Source organism: Serinus canaria, chromosome 17 (assembly GCF_022539315.1).
Source record: "Serinus canaria isolate serCan28SL12 chromosome 17, serCan2020, whole genome shotgun sequence".
Taxonomy (NCBI): domain Eukaryota; kingdom Metazoa; phylum Chordata; class Aves; order Passeriformes; family Fringillidae; genus Serinus; species Serinus canaria.
In genome coordinates, this window is record NC_066330.1 from 2,422,501 (window position 1) to 2,440,279 (window position 17,779).

Consider the following 17,779-nt stretch of genomic DNA (forward strand, 5'->3'; position numbering starts at 1 on the left):
ACTGCCTACCCAGATAGCTTCAATGTGCATACACTCAGCCTTGTGAAAAAAATGCTATTTATTAAATCACTTTCCGCTGCACCTGCAGAATCTCAGCAGAGCCCTGTAGAATCTCCCTGACATATAATTAAAAAAGCCCGGCTAAAAGTCTCATTTTTCTAATCACTTGAAGCAAGGCAGAAGCATTTACTGCTGCTTTACTCAAGGACAGCTTTTTCTCTTTCTGCCCATGTCAGCAATCAGACCAACCCAGTTATTATAAAAAGACATAGTTGCAACTTTAACTGTAAGCACAACTTTGTCTGCATTATTGCCTGGAGGCATAAGAATATGGGGTGTAAAATGTCCTGAAATGCTGCTGTGGAGTGGAGCAGCAGATCCAGAAGGAATTTCCCCATTAGCCCCCATTTGGGCAGTCCTTCCCCTCTCCAAAATTACCACTTTATCTCAAATGCTTTATTATTTCAGGGTGCTCTCCAGGTAAGGTGAAATACCACCCAGACTTCAGCAATCTCTATGCAGGAAAGGACCTACAGTGATGACAGGTAAAAGGGGAGGAAGAAAAGAGGTTTGGTAACTTCTGATCACAAAGGGCAGTTTGGCCCTTCACAAGACCTGGAAGCCACGAGCAATCCCCAAGCAAGAGACTCTAATGTGAAGGCTCTGCCTGTTCCCTCAGGAAATCCCCGGGCTGAGCTGCACTCTGGAGTACCTTGGAGAATCTGTATTTCCAGAGCTGCTGGATCAGGTCCTTCTTTCCTCTCTAAACATGTCTGGTATCCTGCTTGGCACTGAGGAATGGCTGCTTACCAAACAAGGGGATTAATGTGGCCTGTGCTGCTCCTGTGCTCTGCATATTTTGTATTTATGTCTAAATCCTCTGGTGTGGAGGGCTGGCCTGAGTTCAGCTCCCAGCCAGATGTTGCAGCACATGGCAGTGCCTCACCCTGCTGCTGTCCCTTGTCACACAGAACTGCAGAGCAGCTCTTGGCTCAGGAGAGCAACAGAGCTGGGCCTGAACCCAGACCTAACCAGAATCCTGAATTTCTGTGGAATAGTCCTTCTGCTCCTCATCAGTTATTCTAAACTCTCTCAGTCAGTGACAACATCATTGCAGACAACTCCAGAGGTGCTGAAGGCAGGCCTGGAGCTCACTGGAGCTGTGGAAATTACAAAGCACGGCCAAGATTTGGGGGGGAACACAGAGCTGCCTTAGCTCAACCTTCTCCATCAGAGCACAATTAACTGAAGCCATGCTGATACATTTCTGTGCTTATTCCACTAATTTAATAATTTCTCCCTCTTCTAGAAGCAAGAAGGCAGCTCCCTCTAGTGACACAAGAAAATATGTCAATCAGCAGTTTAGGGGAAAGATGATACATATAAATACATTTTCCTTGTAGTTCAGGTTAAAATTCTGCATTTCAAGAACAATGGAAAGCATTCCATTTTCTTTCCTAGTGAAAATTATTTTAAAGCACTATCCATGATTAATCTTCAACATTTAGAAAATACTTTATAAAGAATTAGTTTCAGCTTAAATGTTGATATCTCTCAAATACAAAAAAAAAAATGGAAACAAAGTGTCTGGTCTGATGAAATGAGATTTCTGGCTCATTCAGTCCAATCCAGCTCAAAGGCCATTCCCTAGACTGTAGGAATGGGCATGGGCAAAATGTTGGGATTTTAAAAAATCATTCTCTTATTTTATAGAAATACAGAAATTTGGATTCTGTGGGCTGTATTCAGAGGACATGCTGGAGTAGCAAGGAGAGTACAGTTCATCTCCTCAGCTCTCTGTGGGAGAGCCCTGGTGGCTGGGCAGGAATGACAGAAGGATTTTACATAGTAGTGCAATATGCAAAGCCCTTCCTTATCAGCTCATTGCTTGTACCAAGTTTTGTGCCTAAACTGATGAGAAATTCATGTAAGTGCAATGTGAAATACTTCCCAACACTACCTGTGGAGACAATTTTTGCTCACCACAGCATGAGCTTATAGGATTTGCAATTCTGGGTTTTATACAGGCTGTGTTTAAAGAGAAAATTCAACAATTCAAGACAAGTTCACTGTCTTACCCCAGGTGCTAAACAAATATTTTGTGAACTTCTCTCTGCTTTAAGATGTTTGAAATGAAATTTGTTATTTTACCAAGTGTGTTTACTACAGAAAATGTTTCTTTGGCACAGCAGTGGGTGGTCAAGTGACGTGTGTCCCTCTGAAAGGTAAATATGTGCATTTGGCAGCAGTTGCAGAATTACACCTCATTATGTTGCGTGTGCACGGTGACTCCTGTGTCCCATGAAAGGGCAGAGCCAACTGCTGGGTGATGCCTTGAGCAGACAATCAGCCTCAAGTCTGAATGCCCTGTCCCTGCTCTGGGTGGTGACAGAGCCACTTGTGACCCATATTTCAAATGTACTTTGTGCTGAGCACAACAGTTCTGTGCCTCCTGTGCAGCAGCGTGGCCATGGTGGGAGCTCTGCTTCCAGTCCAGCTTTGGGCTGGCAGCTCCTGGAAGTGCCCAGGGAATGGGAAGGTTTCTCCTGGCACAGACACGAGGCAGCAGCTCCTTTTGTTCCTGGGGTGAATAGTGGGTGGCTGGGCCTTGCAGAATTGAGGCCCTCAGTTATTAATAGTAAATAAATAGGTTGTCTTTCGCTTAGAGTAAAACACTTCAGACAACAGCCTTGCTGCCCAGTCGTCTAAGATGCCCTCCTGGTCCCTGGGGGGGAGGGAGGAGCACAGTAAACAATGCTGACTTCTCCACCACCCCAAAACCAATATGATGTATAAAATGTTGTGAGGAAAACAATGAAGAATCCTTAATAAGAGCAAAGGCTTTTTGTAAGTACCCTCTTTGAGGAAAGGTTATCTGATCTTGTTCTTTTGTCTCGGAAAAGCCCTTAAAACAATGCACCATCTGCTCCTGTTTGGTGGGAGCAGGCAGAGATCTCTTCAGACAGAGCGGTCTGCACGCTACTGGTCGGCTTTTAACCCTTTCAGCCACAAACTTTCCCTTGTTTCCGTGCCAACCTCTGCTCCCGGCAGAAGTGGCCAAGAAGCTGCACCCTGGCCAGCCCCCAGCACCCTGCAGCACATCCCTCCATTCCCCCTGCACCCTGCTCATGTCCAGGGCCTGTCCAAGCAGGAAAATATCCCACACTGCTCAGATGGGGTAATTATGAAGAGTTAATTGTAAGGCTTCCAGAGACTTTCAGATAAAGCTACGAGGTGCTGGAAATGTCTCTGAGCTAAATGGGGTTTGTTCCACCCGTAGCTGTCACTGTGAGCTGAATTCACACCTGTGACAGCACAGCATGGAAAAGGCAAAGAGCTTCTATGCATTTTATGCAATTTTAATAATAATTCCATACAATCTCTTAGATTGTGCATGAATATTGAGAGGACGATTTTTCATCCACCCTTTTTCATCTTCAAAATCTGGAAGAGAACCTCACTTCAGAAGATTTTTCAGCCCTAGCCAGAACCATCAGCAAGAATTCTGTTGCAATGAGGAACTGTTCGTTCTATTGCCACAGCACAAGAAATACTTTGGGAGGGCACCGAGTGACCCTCTGGGACATGCCACCTTACCCAAGTCCTGCTCAAAGCTGCCAGTGCTCAGAGTGGCAGAGGGCTGGAAGTTCAGGCTGTCCCAGATCCTCAGGCTCTCTCCAGGAGATGGGTTGGCCATTTCCTCTTGGTTCTGAACTTTCAAAACAGTCTCACATCCACACTGATCCCTCCGTGCCGTGAGTTCTCCCTGCGGGCTGCATCAAGGTAACAACAACAATTACTATGGCTTTGAGATGTGTATAAAGCAATCTTTTGAACTTCAAAAAAAAAAGGTTATTTCATTTAAACAGAACTATTACATTTTGTCAAATGGAAACAAAAGGCTCCTTGAGAATTCATACCTGGCAACGAACAAAATCTCCTGTCTGGTACCTTGATGCTGTCAGGAAAGCTAACAACACTCATTTCTACCTACTCTAGTTGCTGCTCTGAAAGAGCTGGGTATTTTTCAACCTGGTGGCAAATACAAACAACCTTGCAGTGTGGAAGCTTAATTTATGGGGGCTGCATTGTACAATCCATGCCATTGTTGGGACTTGGTTGCACAATCCAGCTCTGAACCTTGGCAAAGAAATCTGTTTAGAAACACAAAGTCCTGAACTCTGTTCTAGTGTTTCTGGGACTTGTGCTGAGCATGGCTGTGGCCCAACTAAGATCTGGGAGTCATACATATACTTTAATATTTCAAAACATTTTCAGCACCAAGTCTCACAGACAAAGACCTCAGCTAACTGATTTTACTTGGTTTTGGTCTGCAACTATGTGAGCTTAACTAAAAAGATTAAGAAAGAAGGTGTGAAAATGGGCATTTATTGATCAAGCCTCAGCTGAACCACATCCAGGGACACTGAGACACTGAAATGGTGACAGATGTTTTCTTTTTTATACAGAAAAATGAATGTGAATTTTTTTTTTAATCAGCAATCAGCTTAGGGAAATCTTATTTCATTTTTCTCGTTAATAAGCTTTTCTTTGTTTTTCATGACCCAGAAACTGCTAAAACGATTAGTACAGCTTCCACTAAAGCGTCTTGGATGTAGTCTTCAGAAAGTAGGAGCAAAGGTGCATGAGAGAGAAAGAACAGAGGAAACAGGGATTTCTTACAAAGCAGTTCTAATATTCATTGATTAAATGTGCTGAGTTTTGTCTCTGCAATTGTCTTGTGATGGTTTTTTAGGCACTGTTTTCTTTGGCTCTTGGGAAATGCCTCCTCTGTTTGGGGAGACTGATGCTGAGGTTTGTGTCCTGGGAAGGACATCAGTGGAAATCAGTGCAGATTCTACAGAAAACACTGGGTTTCCACAGGAGGGGCTAGCAATGCCTGACACAGCCAGCTCTGCATAAACCACCACAACTCCCAGATGAGGCTCTTTGGGTTTGCACTGAAGAGAAAGTACTGCTGAGTCCACAGGAGGAGGCAGAGCTGTGATCCAACAGGTGACTCTCCAGCCAGCACCCTCCATCCCAGTCCCTGAAGCCACCCAGAGCACTTTCAAATCTGAACTTACAGCAAAAACTGGATAATTTTTTTTTGACTCTTGAGAGTGTAGCCACTTATAGAGGCAAAAGAAACAAAATAGGATGGAATTGCCCACACATTTTCTGGCAGTTTGGAGAATTCCCATCAGTGAGTCATTTGCATCAGCAACAAACCTCTGCCAGCCGCCCCTGCAGACAGGGGAGCAGCCAGGCATGAAATAGGAACATTGCTTATGGAAACAGGCACCTGCAGGATTTCCTGCATGAACATGAGCTGCTGTTTTCAGAGCTATAATTAAACATGTAAACAGCAAAATGTGCTGTTGAAACTGGCTGTGGAGAAGGTCGTGCTCAAGAGCGCTGGGTTTGGAGCGCTGCATGTTTTGTGTTTGTGAATGAGGCCAGCACACAGTCAGTTTTAACAGGTGGCTTTGTTCAGATGAGCTATTGGAGAGGCAGAACTGGGGCTGTTGTAGCCAAATGTGGACTCCTAACTCCTTAGCAGTGGAAGTCAGAGCACAGACCCAACTCAGCTGCTTTTACCATCACATTTTCTAACCCAACTCTAGCTACATCAGTGAGAGCTCTATAGAAACAGGTTTACAAGGCCAAGAACACAGCATGGACCCCTCCTGTTAGCACAGCCTGTGAAGTTTGTGTGCAACTTAAGAGGCAGGCTCCCTTCACTGCCTGCTGACACTCCCCACAGAGAGTTCATGCACTCAAAGTGCAAATGTTCCTGGAGAAGGAGAAATTACAGCCCTTCAAAGTTCCTCAGTCACCTCCTTAGAGCACACTGGTGCTCCTTTATCTGGTGACTTTCGGTCTGATTTGATCTGTAGTGAATCAGTTGATACCAGACCAACTTCAGGAATAACTTGATCATGGGAGCCTCACTCTGTGTGCCAAAGGACTCATCCACTTTTGCTTCCAATGAGTGTGCAGACTTCAGGAGAGGTGCAAAATCAGACTCTAGATTATATACAAATAAAATCTGAGGGCAAAAGACAGGCTTCTACTCTGAGCCTTTGTATTAATTATGTGCTTTACCAGCAGCTAAGGAAGGGCTAGGCATGGTGTGCCCTTTCCTGTATATTGTCCCCCAGCTGTCACTGCCTTTGCATCACAGGGAGCCCTCAGCCCACCAGGAGATGAGTCTGGAGTCCTTCATAATACAGCCACACTTTCCACTTCTAATCTCTAAATACAGCGATATTTTATCTGCAAGTAGCTCTCCTCATCTTTTGAAGCAGCACTTGCAAGAGGGTTGTGATTTATTGTCTCAGAGGTTTTATTGGTGTTTTTTTCGGTGATGCTCTGAGGACTTTTTGACTCTGGCTGCTTTGCTTTCTCAGTAATTGCACTGTTCAGCAGATCAGTGCAATCTGTCTTATTTCTCCTTGGTTTGATGCTTGTCCCTTACAGCTGGGGGCTGTTCCCAGTGGGCCATGGGGATCCTGCACCTACCATCATTCCTGTAAGTTTGGGTGGTGTCAGGACAAGAGTGATGGAGCCCATGGTTGCGGGGCTGTGCTCCCCAAGGTGCAGTGCAGACACAGCTCTGACTGTCTCCACTGCACACTCGGAGTGCCTGCTGCTCATGTTTTATACATTTGCTGTCTTCTGTGACAGAGCAGCTCCATAATCCTTGCAACTGATCTCTTGGAGCAGAGATCAGCCCAGCCTTTGTGAGTGTGGTGGTTGTGCACAAAGAACAGGGGTTTAACTCCAGGAAATTCCAGTAATTACTCCTCATAACTTTGGTAAGCTCATCTGTCTGGCTTATCCCTCCAATTTTCATTTTCCTCCTGGTTACTTCACACTGTAAAGCTGTAAACAATCTTCTTGAAAAGAATGCTGGGCCTAATATCCCACCTTCAATTAAAAAGAGAAAAAACACTGTTTTTCCCACTGGAGAAATTTAGCTGCAGGTAGTTTGGCCCAGCCAGCTCATTCCCAGGCACCATCAGAGTGCCCATGGAGCAGATCCAGGCCATTCCTGCCTGGATCTGCTCCATGGGCACTCTGGATCCCACAGCACCAGCTCCTTGTCCTTGTCTCTGAACAGGACACTGGGGACGTGGTGGCCAATTTGCTGCACACATGTCCTTTCTTTGGTAAAGCATGTCCAGGTCATATTTAATCTTCCAGGGCTCAGGGGATTTATTCTCTTCTCTGCAGAGTCGTGTGGCCTCTGTGGGAACTCTGGCTTTGTCCTTCTCTGTGGCTGGTAGGGACACGCTCTGACCTGCAGTTAATGATTGTCCCTTCACTGTCTCCCCTGTCACCGGAGAGGACTCAATGGGGCAGTTTGCTCTCTAAGATGGGCCAAATTCAAAGGGGTTTCTCTCTAAATATTTAATTAACGTAGGCTAACAACAACCTACATTGATGTAATAATTTTTTCTACACTTCTTGCTACCAAACCAATTTTCCACAATAATCACACATGTGCTGCCCAAGGAAAGGTGCTGTGTGTGAGCAGGTGTTGCTGTGCAGCACACAATCTACAGAGCTGCTGGGACTCTTTCACCTGCTTTTGTAGCAAAGTGAGTGAAAACAATCACTAGAAATTAATTTTTTTAATTAATCCCCGCCCGAAGGGGGCCGCGGCTTTACCCCGGGGCTCGCTGCGTCCCGCTCCGCGCCCGCGGCTGCGGCGCCCTCCGGTGGCGAGAGAGCGTCATGGCAGCGCGGCCGGGAACCCACCGGGCCCGGGATCCACCGAAAGGACCGGGATCCACCGGACGGGACCACCCGGGATCCACCGGCCGGGACCACCCGGGATCCACCGGCCGGAGCTGGGATCGACCGACCGGAGTCACCTGGGATTCATGGACTGGACCTGGGCATCCACCGCCCCCGGGAGATCCAGCAAGCCCAGGGATCCACCGCTTCCAGGAGCGCACCAGGGGATCCACCAACCCCTCCCGAGAATCCACCGCTCCAGGGGGACGCACTGCTCTACGGGATCCACCCCTCCTGAGGAACCCACCGAACCCGGGATCCACCAACCACTCCAAGGGATCCACCGCTCCCGGGAATCCACATTCCTGCTATTTATTTTAAGTCTGTGTGGCACATTCAGTAAAGGATAATACATCCAGCTTTGTTTTCCCCAGATTTACAACTACATGGGGTCGGGTTTATTTTTCCTGTCTTACTTCTGGGAAAACCTAGGCAGCAGAAGGGGAAGTGATGTGTCCAAAATCAGTGGTGAAGCCACAGATAAAATGATGAAATGTCATTTCACAGAAGCAATGAGAGGAAAGGGAAGTCTAGGAGACCCACTGCCCCGAGTCTAGCTCCATGCTGAATTGGTGCTCCTTATTTTAGATACATGCAAGGCACATTAAGCAGAGAATAAAATATCCAGACTTTTTACCTTCTAGTGAGGAATGTGTGAGCTGGAGAGGCTGGGCTGGTTATTGGCTTTTCATGCCACAGACTTATGTCCACCTTGGAGCCCTTATTCACTGGGAAACCTTTTAAAAAGACAAATGAAGACATTTAATAAATATGCTCTTCATAGAAATGAAATGGCCCAAGCTTTGGCATCTATTCACTGCCTACTTACCTGTGGGCACTTCATTTCATTACAGCTCTTTGTATCCACAGGTTTTTAACTACATGGGCTTAGGTTTATAATTCTTTTATAAAGGCACCAGAAAGTGACATGTCCAAAATTGGTGGCAAAGCCACAGATAAAATTATGAGATGTAGCTTTACAGGTGCAAGGGGAGGGGAGGAAAGTAAAACCTAGGAGAACCACTGCTCAGGGATTTTCCAAGGCACAACATTTCCAATAAATAGCCAAGGGGAGATGAAGCTTAACCCCTGCTTGTAGCTTTGAAAAATCTGGGCAGTGGCACCTGAGCATCCCTGTTGTGTCATGTGGAAAGGATTTACCTTGCAAGGTGCTGCTCAGCTCTCCTGCAGGGCTGAGGTGACTCTGTCCTGCACTATGAGTGATCCAGGGCAATTCTTCCCTCTCAGCATTCCCACCAGGCAGAGGAGTTGGCATTTCCCTCTGTGTGCCCAGGGCTGCTGCTCCCTCAGTGCTGCCCAGCAGGCCAATCCTGCCCAGTCCACGGCATTCCCTGGTGGATGTCACACAAAGCACTTCAGGACCTGGGGTGTCCAGAGGCATTTGTGCAGTCATTGTCCTCTCTTGCCTATCCCTGGAAGTCTCAGGTTCTGGGGCAGAAGGAGGATCACTGTGCAGGTCCAGAGCTGTCTCTGTTGATTGTTTGTCAGCAGAGGCTTTAGCCCAGCTGGCTGCACTCAGCCTCTTCCTCGCCACGTCAATCTTTTCTGCAAGTTCCCTGGACAGACTGTGGATGGCTCTCACTTGATCCTGTTTGCTTCTCTGTGGAGAATGTCCAAAAGATGAGTCCTTGGAGAAAGGTTTTGCATCTTTCTGAGGAACAGAAAAGTTCAGAGGTGAATGCAGAGCTGGGGGAGAGCAGTCCCTCAAGTCTTCACATTTCAGAGGACTGAGAAACCAGTGTTCAGATTCCAGTGGTGCTGGAAGACCTGATGCTTCTCCTTTTTCAGGTGATTGAGCTGTTTCTAGGAGTTGATTCCTGTTAAAAAAGAAAAAACAAGAGAGAGATGTCTGCAGTGTGAGCTGAGAAAGTGGCTTTCTAGGATGCCTTTTATGTCTGAGTACCTGCCTCTGTGATCTTCTGGTGATAGAGGAGAGGATGTTTCATCCACCCAGGCCATGAAACTCCTTTCCAATACTCCCCCACTGGTTTGCTCCTGAAAGAGAAGAGCCCAGCAGTGTAAGCACTCAACAGTTGGCAACAGAAGGGTAATGTCTGGCTTTTATTCCACCTAATAGTTTGCTCATGTAACACAGCAAACCTGTTCTTTTCAGGCACTGGAGATTTCCAGGTTTTTGGCCTGAAGTTGAAGGTTCCAGCCCTACAAACGAGCCCAGCAGTTTATGCCATAATTGCAAGCTAATTGCTCTGCTTTTCTAGATAAAAATTTTTCTCTCTCTCAGAACATTTGGATGACATGTTTCATGTCCTGCACATGCTGCACTGAGATTGGAGGGGTTTCAATCTGCCACTCCTTAGGACTTACTTGCTCCAGCTCACACTGAGGATTTCCTTTGGCAGAACCTGTTTTCCCAACAGGTTTGTACATCTCATTAGGACATGATTTCTTCCCAATAGCTTCTTTTTGTCTCCTGTACAATTCTTGCAACCTCCTCTTCTTCATCTCCGCAGCCTGTGCCAAAGACTTCTTCTCTTTGAGGAGTTTTCTCTTTCTTTCTGCCTTTTTTCGATACATAAATTCCTGAACACTTTCAGGGCTGTAGGGGTGAGGTTTTTTAAGGTTTGCCCTCCTCTTTGAAGGTTGCATAAGGTTTTCTTTCTCAGATTCTTTCTGTCTCTGAGGAGATGCACTTCTTCCTCTGCTGCAGCTTCCTGAGGTGCTGGGCTTGGCTCCATCTTTCCTTGATGAAATTCCAGGGGAAGGAGAATGGATCCCCTGGTGTTTCACTGGGGGATCTCTGGGGAGCCTGATATGTCTGTCTTCCTCACAGGACTGCCTTTGCAAGAGAAGGTTCCTGAGTGCTTGGTTTGTACCCTCTGTGGGTGCAGTGCTGCCCCTTCCAGCCTTGCTGGGAGCCACCACAGAGCTTTGGGCTCCAGGGCTCCTCCCCACAGGCTCATTTCCCTTCACTCTGGAGCTGTTTTCCACCACTGGCATTGCCCCAAGTCCTCGACCTCCTTCCAAAGGTTCTGTGGGAAAGATTTGGAAACAGCAGTGATGTAATTGTTTCAGAGAGTAACAATTCCTGTGTCTACAGTGTGCATTTCCCAGCCTGCTTCCTAATGCAGCTCTGAGGATTATTTGCATTGTCTGTTGTAAAATCTGTGATAGTCAAGGGAGAGGATAAACCTGTAAAGGTGGAATTTGAAGTTTGCAGTGGCCAATTGTTATTTCAGGAGCCATATTTCAGGTGCTCAGAAGGGCCTGGAAAGCTTTTGTTTAAATTAGGTTTAATTTGTTTCAATTAGGTTTAAAAAGCCTTTTTTTTTGGGGGGGGTGCCAAAACAGGCAGTGCTGTAGAAGGACAGCTCTACCAAAGATCTTTGCTGTGCTCTGCTCTCCAGTTCTGCTCCTCAAATGTGGAAGTGGAGGGGGTGGACCCAGCAGTCTTCTAGACAACTTCTGACCTTCTCTCCATGCAGAAACACCAGGTAGATTCACACCTGAAACAGAGAGTTTGTATTTAATTATTAAAGCCCCACGTGTCTTTGAAAGACTATTTTAACTCTCTTATTCAAATCTATTTAATGGTGATTTCCAGGAATCACACTCAAGGTGTGAGGAGATCTAAAAAGTTTCAGTCGGAGCAGGTTTAAAATAAAAAACTGGTTCTACTTTGATAACAAAAAGTTTTTAAAGCACCCAAACTTTGGAGGCTGCCAGGGCCATGAATCAGAGGAGTTCATGAGTGTAAAATGTGAAGGTTCAGTGCTTTCCTAAGGTTTACCATCAGCAAAAATATCATTGAACACTTGTAGTGTGTTCACACAGTCTTACAAGTTTTACTCAGAAATCACTGACTCCCAGAGGCCTAAAGAACACTGGGAAAAGGTCAGGACTTCCTGGGCACCAGCACATTTGAGAACTGAAAAGAAGGGCATGACAAAATTATAATTTTCCTTCCTTTGAAGTGATTACTTCAAACTCACCAGAGGAAACTAATTCATTTTTAAACCGGTGAGAATCAGCAGGATGTGGTGTGGAAGAATCAATGGAGAATACAGGATGAGGGACAATGTCTAATGCAGAAATAAACTGTGCAGAATGCAACACAAACAAATTACTCTTGCTTAATAGATGGTGTCACATAATAGACAACATTTATCACTGTTTTACTTCATAATTTCAGATTGCATTCACAGCATGCCAATACTGCCACAATTATGTATTTATTGCAAATACTCCTCCAGCACAAGGTGGCTGAACAGGTACTTAGTTGGGTTTTGCATGGAAATTCTACCCCCCACCAAGTCTCCCCCAATTAAAATACTTTAAAAAAGGGGGGTTTGTAATAGGAAAGATTTTACTCTGAAATCAGCCTCAGCTTGTGTGGTTCAGTTCTCAGTCAATGGTGCTGCACGTCAGGGTCAGGGGAGCTGCTGGACATAAAGGACTTTCCAAAGACTCACGGGCCAGTGGGACTGCCCTGAGACCCCTCTGTGTTTTGGGAACAGTGGAAGGCAACCTCTTCTCCTCTGTACCATGGCCACGGAAGGGGTCACAGCCAGCAGCTTTTATTCTTCATTTGCAGCAGCCTCTGAGATGCTCTGCAGCTCCTGTGAATCGTGTCACAGGGGGAATGATGCTTTTCAGACAAGGAAGAGCTGCACTCCCTGTGGGGCTGAAGTCACTTCCTAGAATCCCACGAACTTCCTTTGGAAGGAATTATCACCAGATCTGTGCATGGTGTTCACAGCAGGAGCACAGAGGGAATTGCCAGAATTTGCTGGGCTCAGGAGAGCTGGGATCCATCCATGTCTTTAAGGAAACACCTTGCTGTGTCACTTGGCTTTGTTTTTAGCAGTACTGAAAATGCATCTATTTTATACCCTGCCTTATCTCTTCTCACCAGACAAATTATTTTGTGGATCTAACACTCTTTGCCTCACCATGTTGTTTATTTCAATTAAATCTTCTTTTTATCTGTATTGTGTTCATTAACTACAGCAACTATGATGCTAAAGTTCATGAGCAGTCTGCATTCCTGATGAGAACAGTTGATAGAAGAAACTCTTTTGATTTAAATATTCTCCTGGGTTTTTTCCCTACCTACGAGCAGATGAATATTTTATAGCTGTGGTGACTTAATTTTTTGTTAACTACAGCAAATTTATAATTCATCAAATTCCTGAGTACTCTGGCTCTGACCTCTGCCCCTCATTCATCTCTTTGTAGCCCTGCCTTGGCTCTTTCAGTGACAGAAACTAATAGCCAATAAAGACACCATGACACTGGCAGTTACAATGATGAATGCTTCACGTGGCATGGTCTTATTATGACCCACTCTCAGAGGAAGAGCAAGCCATTTTTCAAACAATCCATTAAAACAAAAAAAAAAAAAAAAAGGAGGGAGAAGGAAATTATTACATATTTCATGAATTTTAAATCATACTTAGGGACTACAGCACACTATCTTGATAATTCTATCTGGATTAGAGAGCTTGGATTTTTTTTTCTGCTTCACACACAAGTGTCTTGGGAATTTGGCTGGTATGAAGTACAACCCACAGCATTTCCACTTCTTCCCCACAACATTTGAATGCGACCATTTTTATGCAAAGCTATAGCATTAAGTGGGTAAATGACACCAGGAATTCCAACCTGCCCTTAGAAACACCTGTCAAATAAAACAGAAGCAGCAATTGAGACTTGGATAATTCAGCTGACTTTTCACTGCCTGCATTCAGTCCCTGCTTGGCAGGCCAGGAAATCCCTGCCTTTGGTGGCGCCCTTAATTCATTAGGGAAACAGAACTGAATAGGTGACAGACAGCTCTTCCCACTAAGGATCTATGACTTATTTTTCATTTCTGATGAATTTTAATCCTGGCAGGTGTGGAATTCAACTGCTGCAGGCAGTTCTGTCCATCAGCCCTTGTAATTTCTCATGGTTTTCAGCCTTACCTTTCCCTGCCACTGCTCTCTCCAGAACACAGGACTTGGATGAAAGCTGCCTCTGGTGTTCTGTTTGAATTCTCCATGCTGAGCTTCTCTCTCTTTGGTCTTTAATCAGGAGGTGAAAATAAAACACAGAAAAGAATTAGTGTAGCTAAAATCAAACTTGCTGAACCCAATACTTCAATCCCAGCCCCATTCCCTTGGAATGCAAAAACAGAAGTCTTTTAATTGAAACTGGTCACCAAACATGCAGGACTCCTTCTTTATTTAATTTTTGTTGTATAGATGTCCCAGCAAAGGAAGCAGGGGCCTGGATCCATCCCTGAGGCTCTAGCCATGACTTTGTCCATCCATACAACACAAGAAACAGCCCTGCCCTAACTCCTGTGGGAGCAGTGGGACACCTCCCCTTGGTGCCTTGGAGATCCAGGCCGACCTTTCCATGCACAGCAAACACTGAATAGTTGGGGAAGTTCCCAGTTATGATATCTCATTGCTAACCTGGGATCTTTGGGGCTTTTTTATAATCCCTTCCTTGTCCAGAGATGGTAAATCCTTCTCTGCCTGGTATTCTATGCTCTTCATGAGGCAAGAAGGGAACAGAGCTGGGTTCAGAGCACTAAAACCCAGAAAAACAAGTGTTTGAGAGCCATTGGCTACAAGGAGCTGTGCAGATGCTGGGATTCAATAGCTGAGCTCCTGCATGTGTGGAGAGCAGCGCTGGGCTCCCAGGTGTCTGCAGAGGGAACTCTTGGCAAAGCAGCTGTGACACACTCCTGTCAGTAGCAGGGGACAGGCGGACACAGTGAACAAGATGCAGCTGAACTGAGTGTCTGGAGCTGTTGATCCCCAGCCTCAGTCTGTGTGTGTCCCACAAGTGGAACAGTTTGTCTGGCAGTTCCCTCACTCAGTTACATAAAATGATCTGGGTTAGAAACAAACTGAAGAAGCCTTCCCTTGGGAATGTCCCAGGAGGCTCAGCCTGGACTGTGGCTCTGGCTTCTGGCTTGAGGAGGGGTAACAGCAGGCACTGGTGACAGAAAGTGCTGCCTGATGCAGCTGGGAAGGGACACGTGGCTGCCACAGACCTGAGGGCAGCACCACAGCATCCCTGCAAAATGTGGCAGGAAGCAAATCCAAGGGAGGCACCCCTGGAAGCTGGCAGGGTGTGTCAGAGATGCCAGTGCCCAGTGAATTGACACTAATGCTATTACAGCAATGAGATTTATTAGGTGCAGCCTTTCAGCCCGGCTCCTCCCATGCCGTGTTCCTCAGTAATCCCCCCGGCTGGGGCTGCCCCGGGCACTCCCGACCCCACGCCTCGCTCCCAGCAGTCCCAGATCCTGAACCACACTAAACTGAAGTGACAGCTGGAGACGGATGGTTCTTCAGTCCCAAATTTAGCAGCAAAGCAGGATAAGAAGGGCTAATAATATTTGCTTTCAGATCCACACTAGTTCCACTGAATGAGCTGCTAAATCCCCTGTAATGCCTCTGAACTACACAACTCCTGATTTAAATACCTGTGGTGCCTCTCCTCACTACTGTACTGCCTCCTATTCCATATTTTATATGTGGCAAAAGGAAGGATGTGGGAGGAAAAGGGAGATTTGCAGCAAATTCTTTACTATTTTGAGGAAATGAATTTGTGTGTGCTGGAGAGTAAATCTAGTGGAGTCAGTGAGCAGGGTGGGATGTACAGCACAAGGAGGTTTGGACCTGCAGAAATAAATGGATTTATTACAAGAACATGGGTGATGTCCCCCAGATACCACAGGGAGGGGTGGAATCTCTGCTAAGTTATTCAGCTGTGCCAAAGCACTGCTAGGGAATACCCAGTTCCAGCCTTTCTCTAGAGATTCCAGACCACCACTGACCTCTGTGAGCTGGAGCAGGAGGAGCAGAGGCCACTCTGCAAACCTTTCTTTTCAGGGCTCTCTTTGGCAGGGGGTCCTTAGCAAAAATCAGGCGCTCCTCTTCCCGGGGTGCTGCTTGCTGCTTTCTCTTCTGCTCCTGGATCCTCTTCTTGAGTTGCTCTAACTTATTTTGGGGTGCTTTCACCCACAGCTCTTCCAGCCTTGGATCTCTGGCCTTGCTGGCTGCTGACAGGTGGGATGTGGGAAGCAGGAGAACCATGGGCACGGGAGTGCTGCTGCCACATGGGACGGAGCAGGAGCTGCTCCCTGCAGGGCAGCGAGGTGGGCCATGCAGGCAGCAGGGAGATTTCTCCTTCTGTGCTGGGAATCCTCTTGAATCTCCCAGCTCCCTGAAATTGTCCCTTCTAGGGATGTCCAGGCTCTTTGCAGGTGCCCACGTCCCAGCTGAGCCTTTTCCATGCACAGCCCAATTCCTGGCAGGACTGCACTGTCCTGAGGCTGTCCTGGGGGACAGAGGGGACATTCTGGATGGACCAGAGATCACAGCAGGGCTCCCAGGCAAACAGGTCTGTGAGTGAGCAGCGGAGAGAACAGCAGAGCTTCTCTCTCTTTGGAAAAAGAGAAACAAGGGTCAGTATGTAGGGTTGGAATTATTAAATTGGTCAATACACTGATATGAGTGACTGCTGAGTTTGTTCATGTTCTGGTGTGACCTCAGCATCTCCAGAGAATCAGCACTTTGCCTGCCACCAGCAGTCTGGCAAATGAAGATAATGTTAGGGAAGTGCAGTGCAAATTGTGATCTGATATGAGAAATTATGAGCATGGGCAGAGAACTGATACCAGACACTGCCTTCCTCCACTGCCTTGTTGGTCACAGCAGGGAGAGGAATTGTTTGGTGACTCTTTTGATCCTTTTTTTCCATAATAAACAGTAAGGTGCTAAACTTTTTCTGAAGTTCTGCATCCCACATTTTAAATCACCCCCCAAGTGCTGTACACTCAGGTTATTATTTACCTTTGGGCTGGAAGAATGTCATGGCTCTTTTTCTCACTCAAAGCTGTTTCATCTTTGTTCCTCTCGCCATCTACAGCACATCAAAACTATGTCAATGTCAAAATGTTAAAAATATTCCTTAACTATTAAATTCAAAGAGCAACTTTGACTGGGGACTATCCCCCCAAAAACCTGGCCCATAAATATTAAATAAATATTAAAGGCTGGCAGCTGAAACTGCTCCCAGCTAATAAACCACCTCAGAAACAAATATTTAACAGATGCAAAAATAACAAGTGAAGTCTGTTCTTGTCATTAATTTGTAAGAATGTTCTGGAATTGGGTTAAATTTCCTGCTTTTTCCTTCTCCCACTTCATCTTTTAGAAACTATTTTAAACACATCATGTATTTCCTGCCAAAGTTAGCAAACAAAACGTTGCATTTACATCAGTTTATCTCTAGGGAAGGAACCCTCAGAGGAGAAGCACAGGGAGCTGTTCTGTGCTGTAGCTGGTGGGTGTTGATGCTGCAGCTTTTGCCTGAGTTCTCCCCAGCAAGGTGTGACTTCCTGTGCATTGTGATCTTTTGCTGGGAACACACAGAAAGCTGATGAAAATACACACTTGTCTCAATAAAGAGGGTTTTTCACTATCTCCTGTCACCTTCCCTTCCCTCCAGCACCAAAGCAGTCCCATCTCAGCAGTTTCCCAGTAACTCAGAACTCACCAAAGCTCTTTCCGTGCCAAAGCTTTCTTCTGGCTGCCTGTGATTTGGCACAGCTCCACATTTGATGACAAAATTTGTTTTCAATCCTTTGTAGCTGTGAAAAAGCAGATTTTTCTTTTGAAGGGAGACATATGTTTGGGGTTTTTTCTGGAGACGCTTTTTGCTGGCATCCGCTGCTTCTCTGATTAGTTTTGCAGCTCCTAGTTACTGTGTAAATACTGGCTTGTCTGAGCATGTTCTGTGTGCTATTTCCTACAGTTGGAAAGAATGCAATTGACTGGGAAGGTAAGAGGTGAAATCACCTCTCTCCTTTATTTACTCTTTGCATGTGTGTGTGCCTCAGATTTTTACTGATGTTTTTAAAAACTGCTTAAGCTGGAAGTGACCCCAACCAGGAGCAACTTCCCAGGTGAAGCTTTTCCCTCTTTGTGGG

At 46.0% G+C, this 17,779-nt stretch overlaps 1 protein-coding gene across 1 annotated transcript in view; it reads right to left on the reverse strand.

The window, feature by feature from the left end:
* Positions 1-17,535, reverse strand: part of CCDC187 (coiled-coil domain containing 187) — a 31,657-nt gene extending 14,122 nt beyond the window's left edge. Inside the window, exons 1-7 of the mRNA XM_050981140.1 lie at positions 17,347-17,535; positions 16,641-16,710; positions 15,623-16,230; positions 13,752-13,850; positions 11,163-11,291; positions 10,153-10,817; positions 9,731-9,822 (exon numbers count right to left, since the gene is read on the reverse strand). Coding sequence (XP_050837097.1) covers positions 9,731-9,822; positions 10,153-10,817; positions 11,163-11,291; positions 13,752-13,850; positions 15,623-16,230; positions 16,641-16,710; positions 17,347-17,407 — 1,724 coding nt within the window. The 5' untranslated portion in view covers positions 17,408-17,535. The remainder of the gene's footprint in view (positions 1-9,730; positions 9,823-10,152; positions 10,818-11,162; positions 11,292-13,751; positions 13,851-15,622; positions 16,231-16,640; positions 16,711-17,346) is intronic.
* Positions 17,536-17,779: the final 244 nt, after the last annotated feature.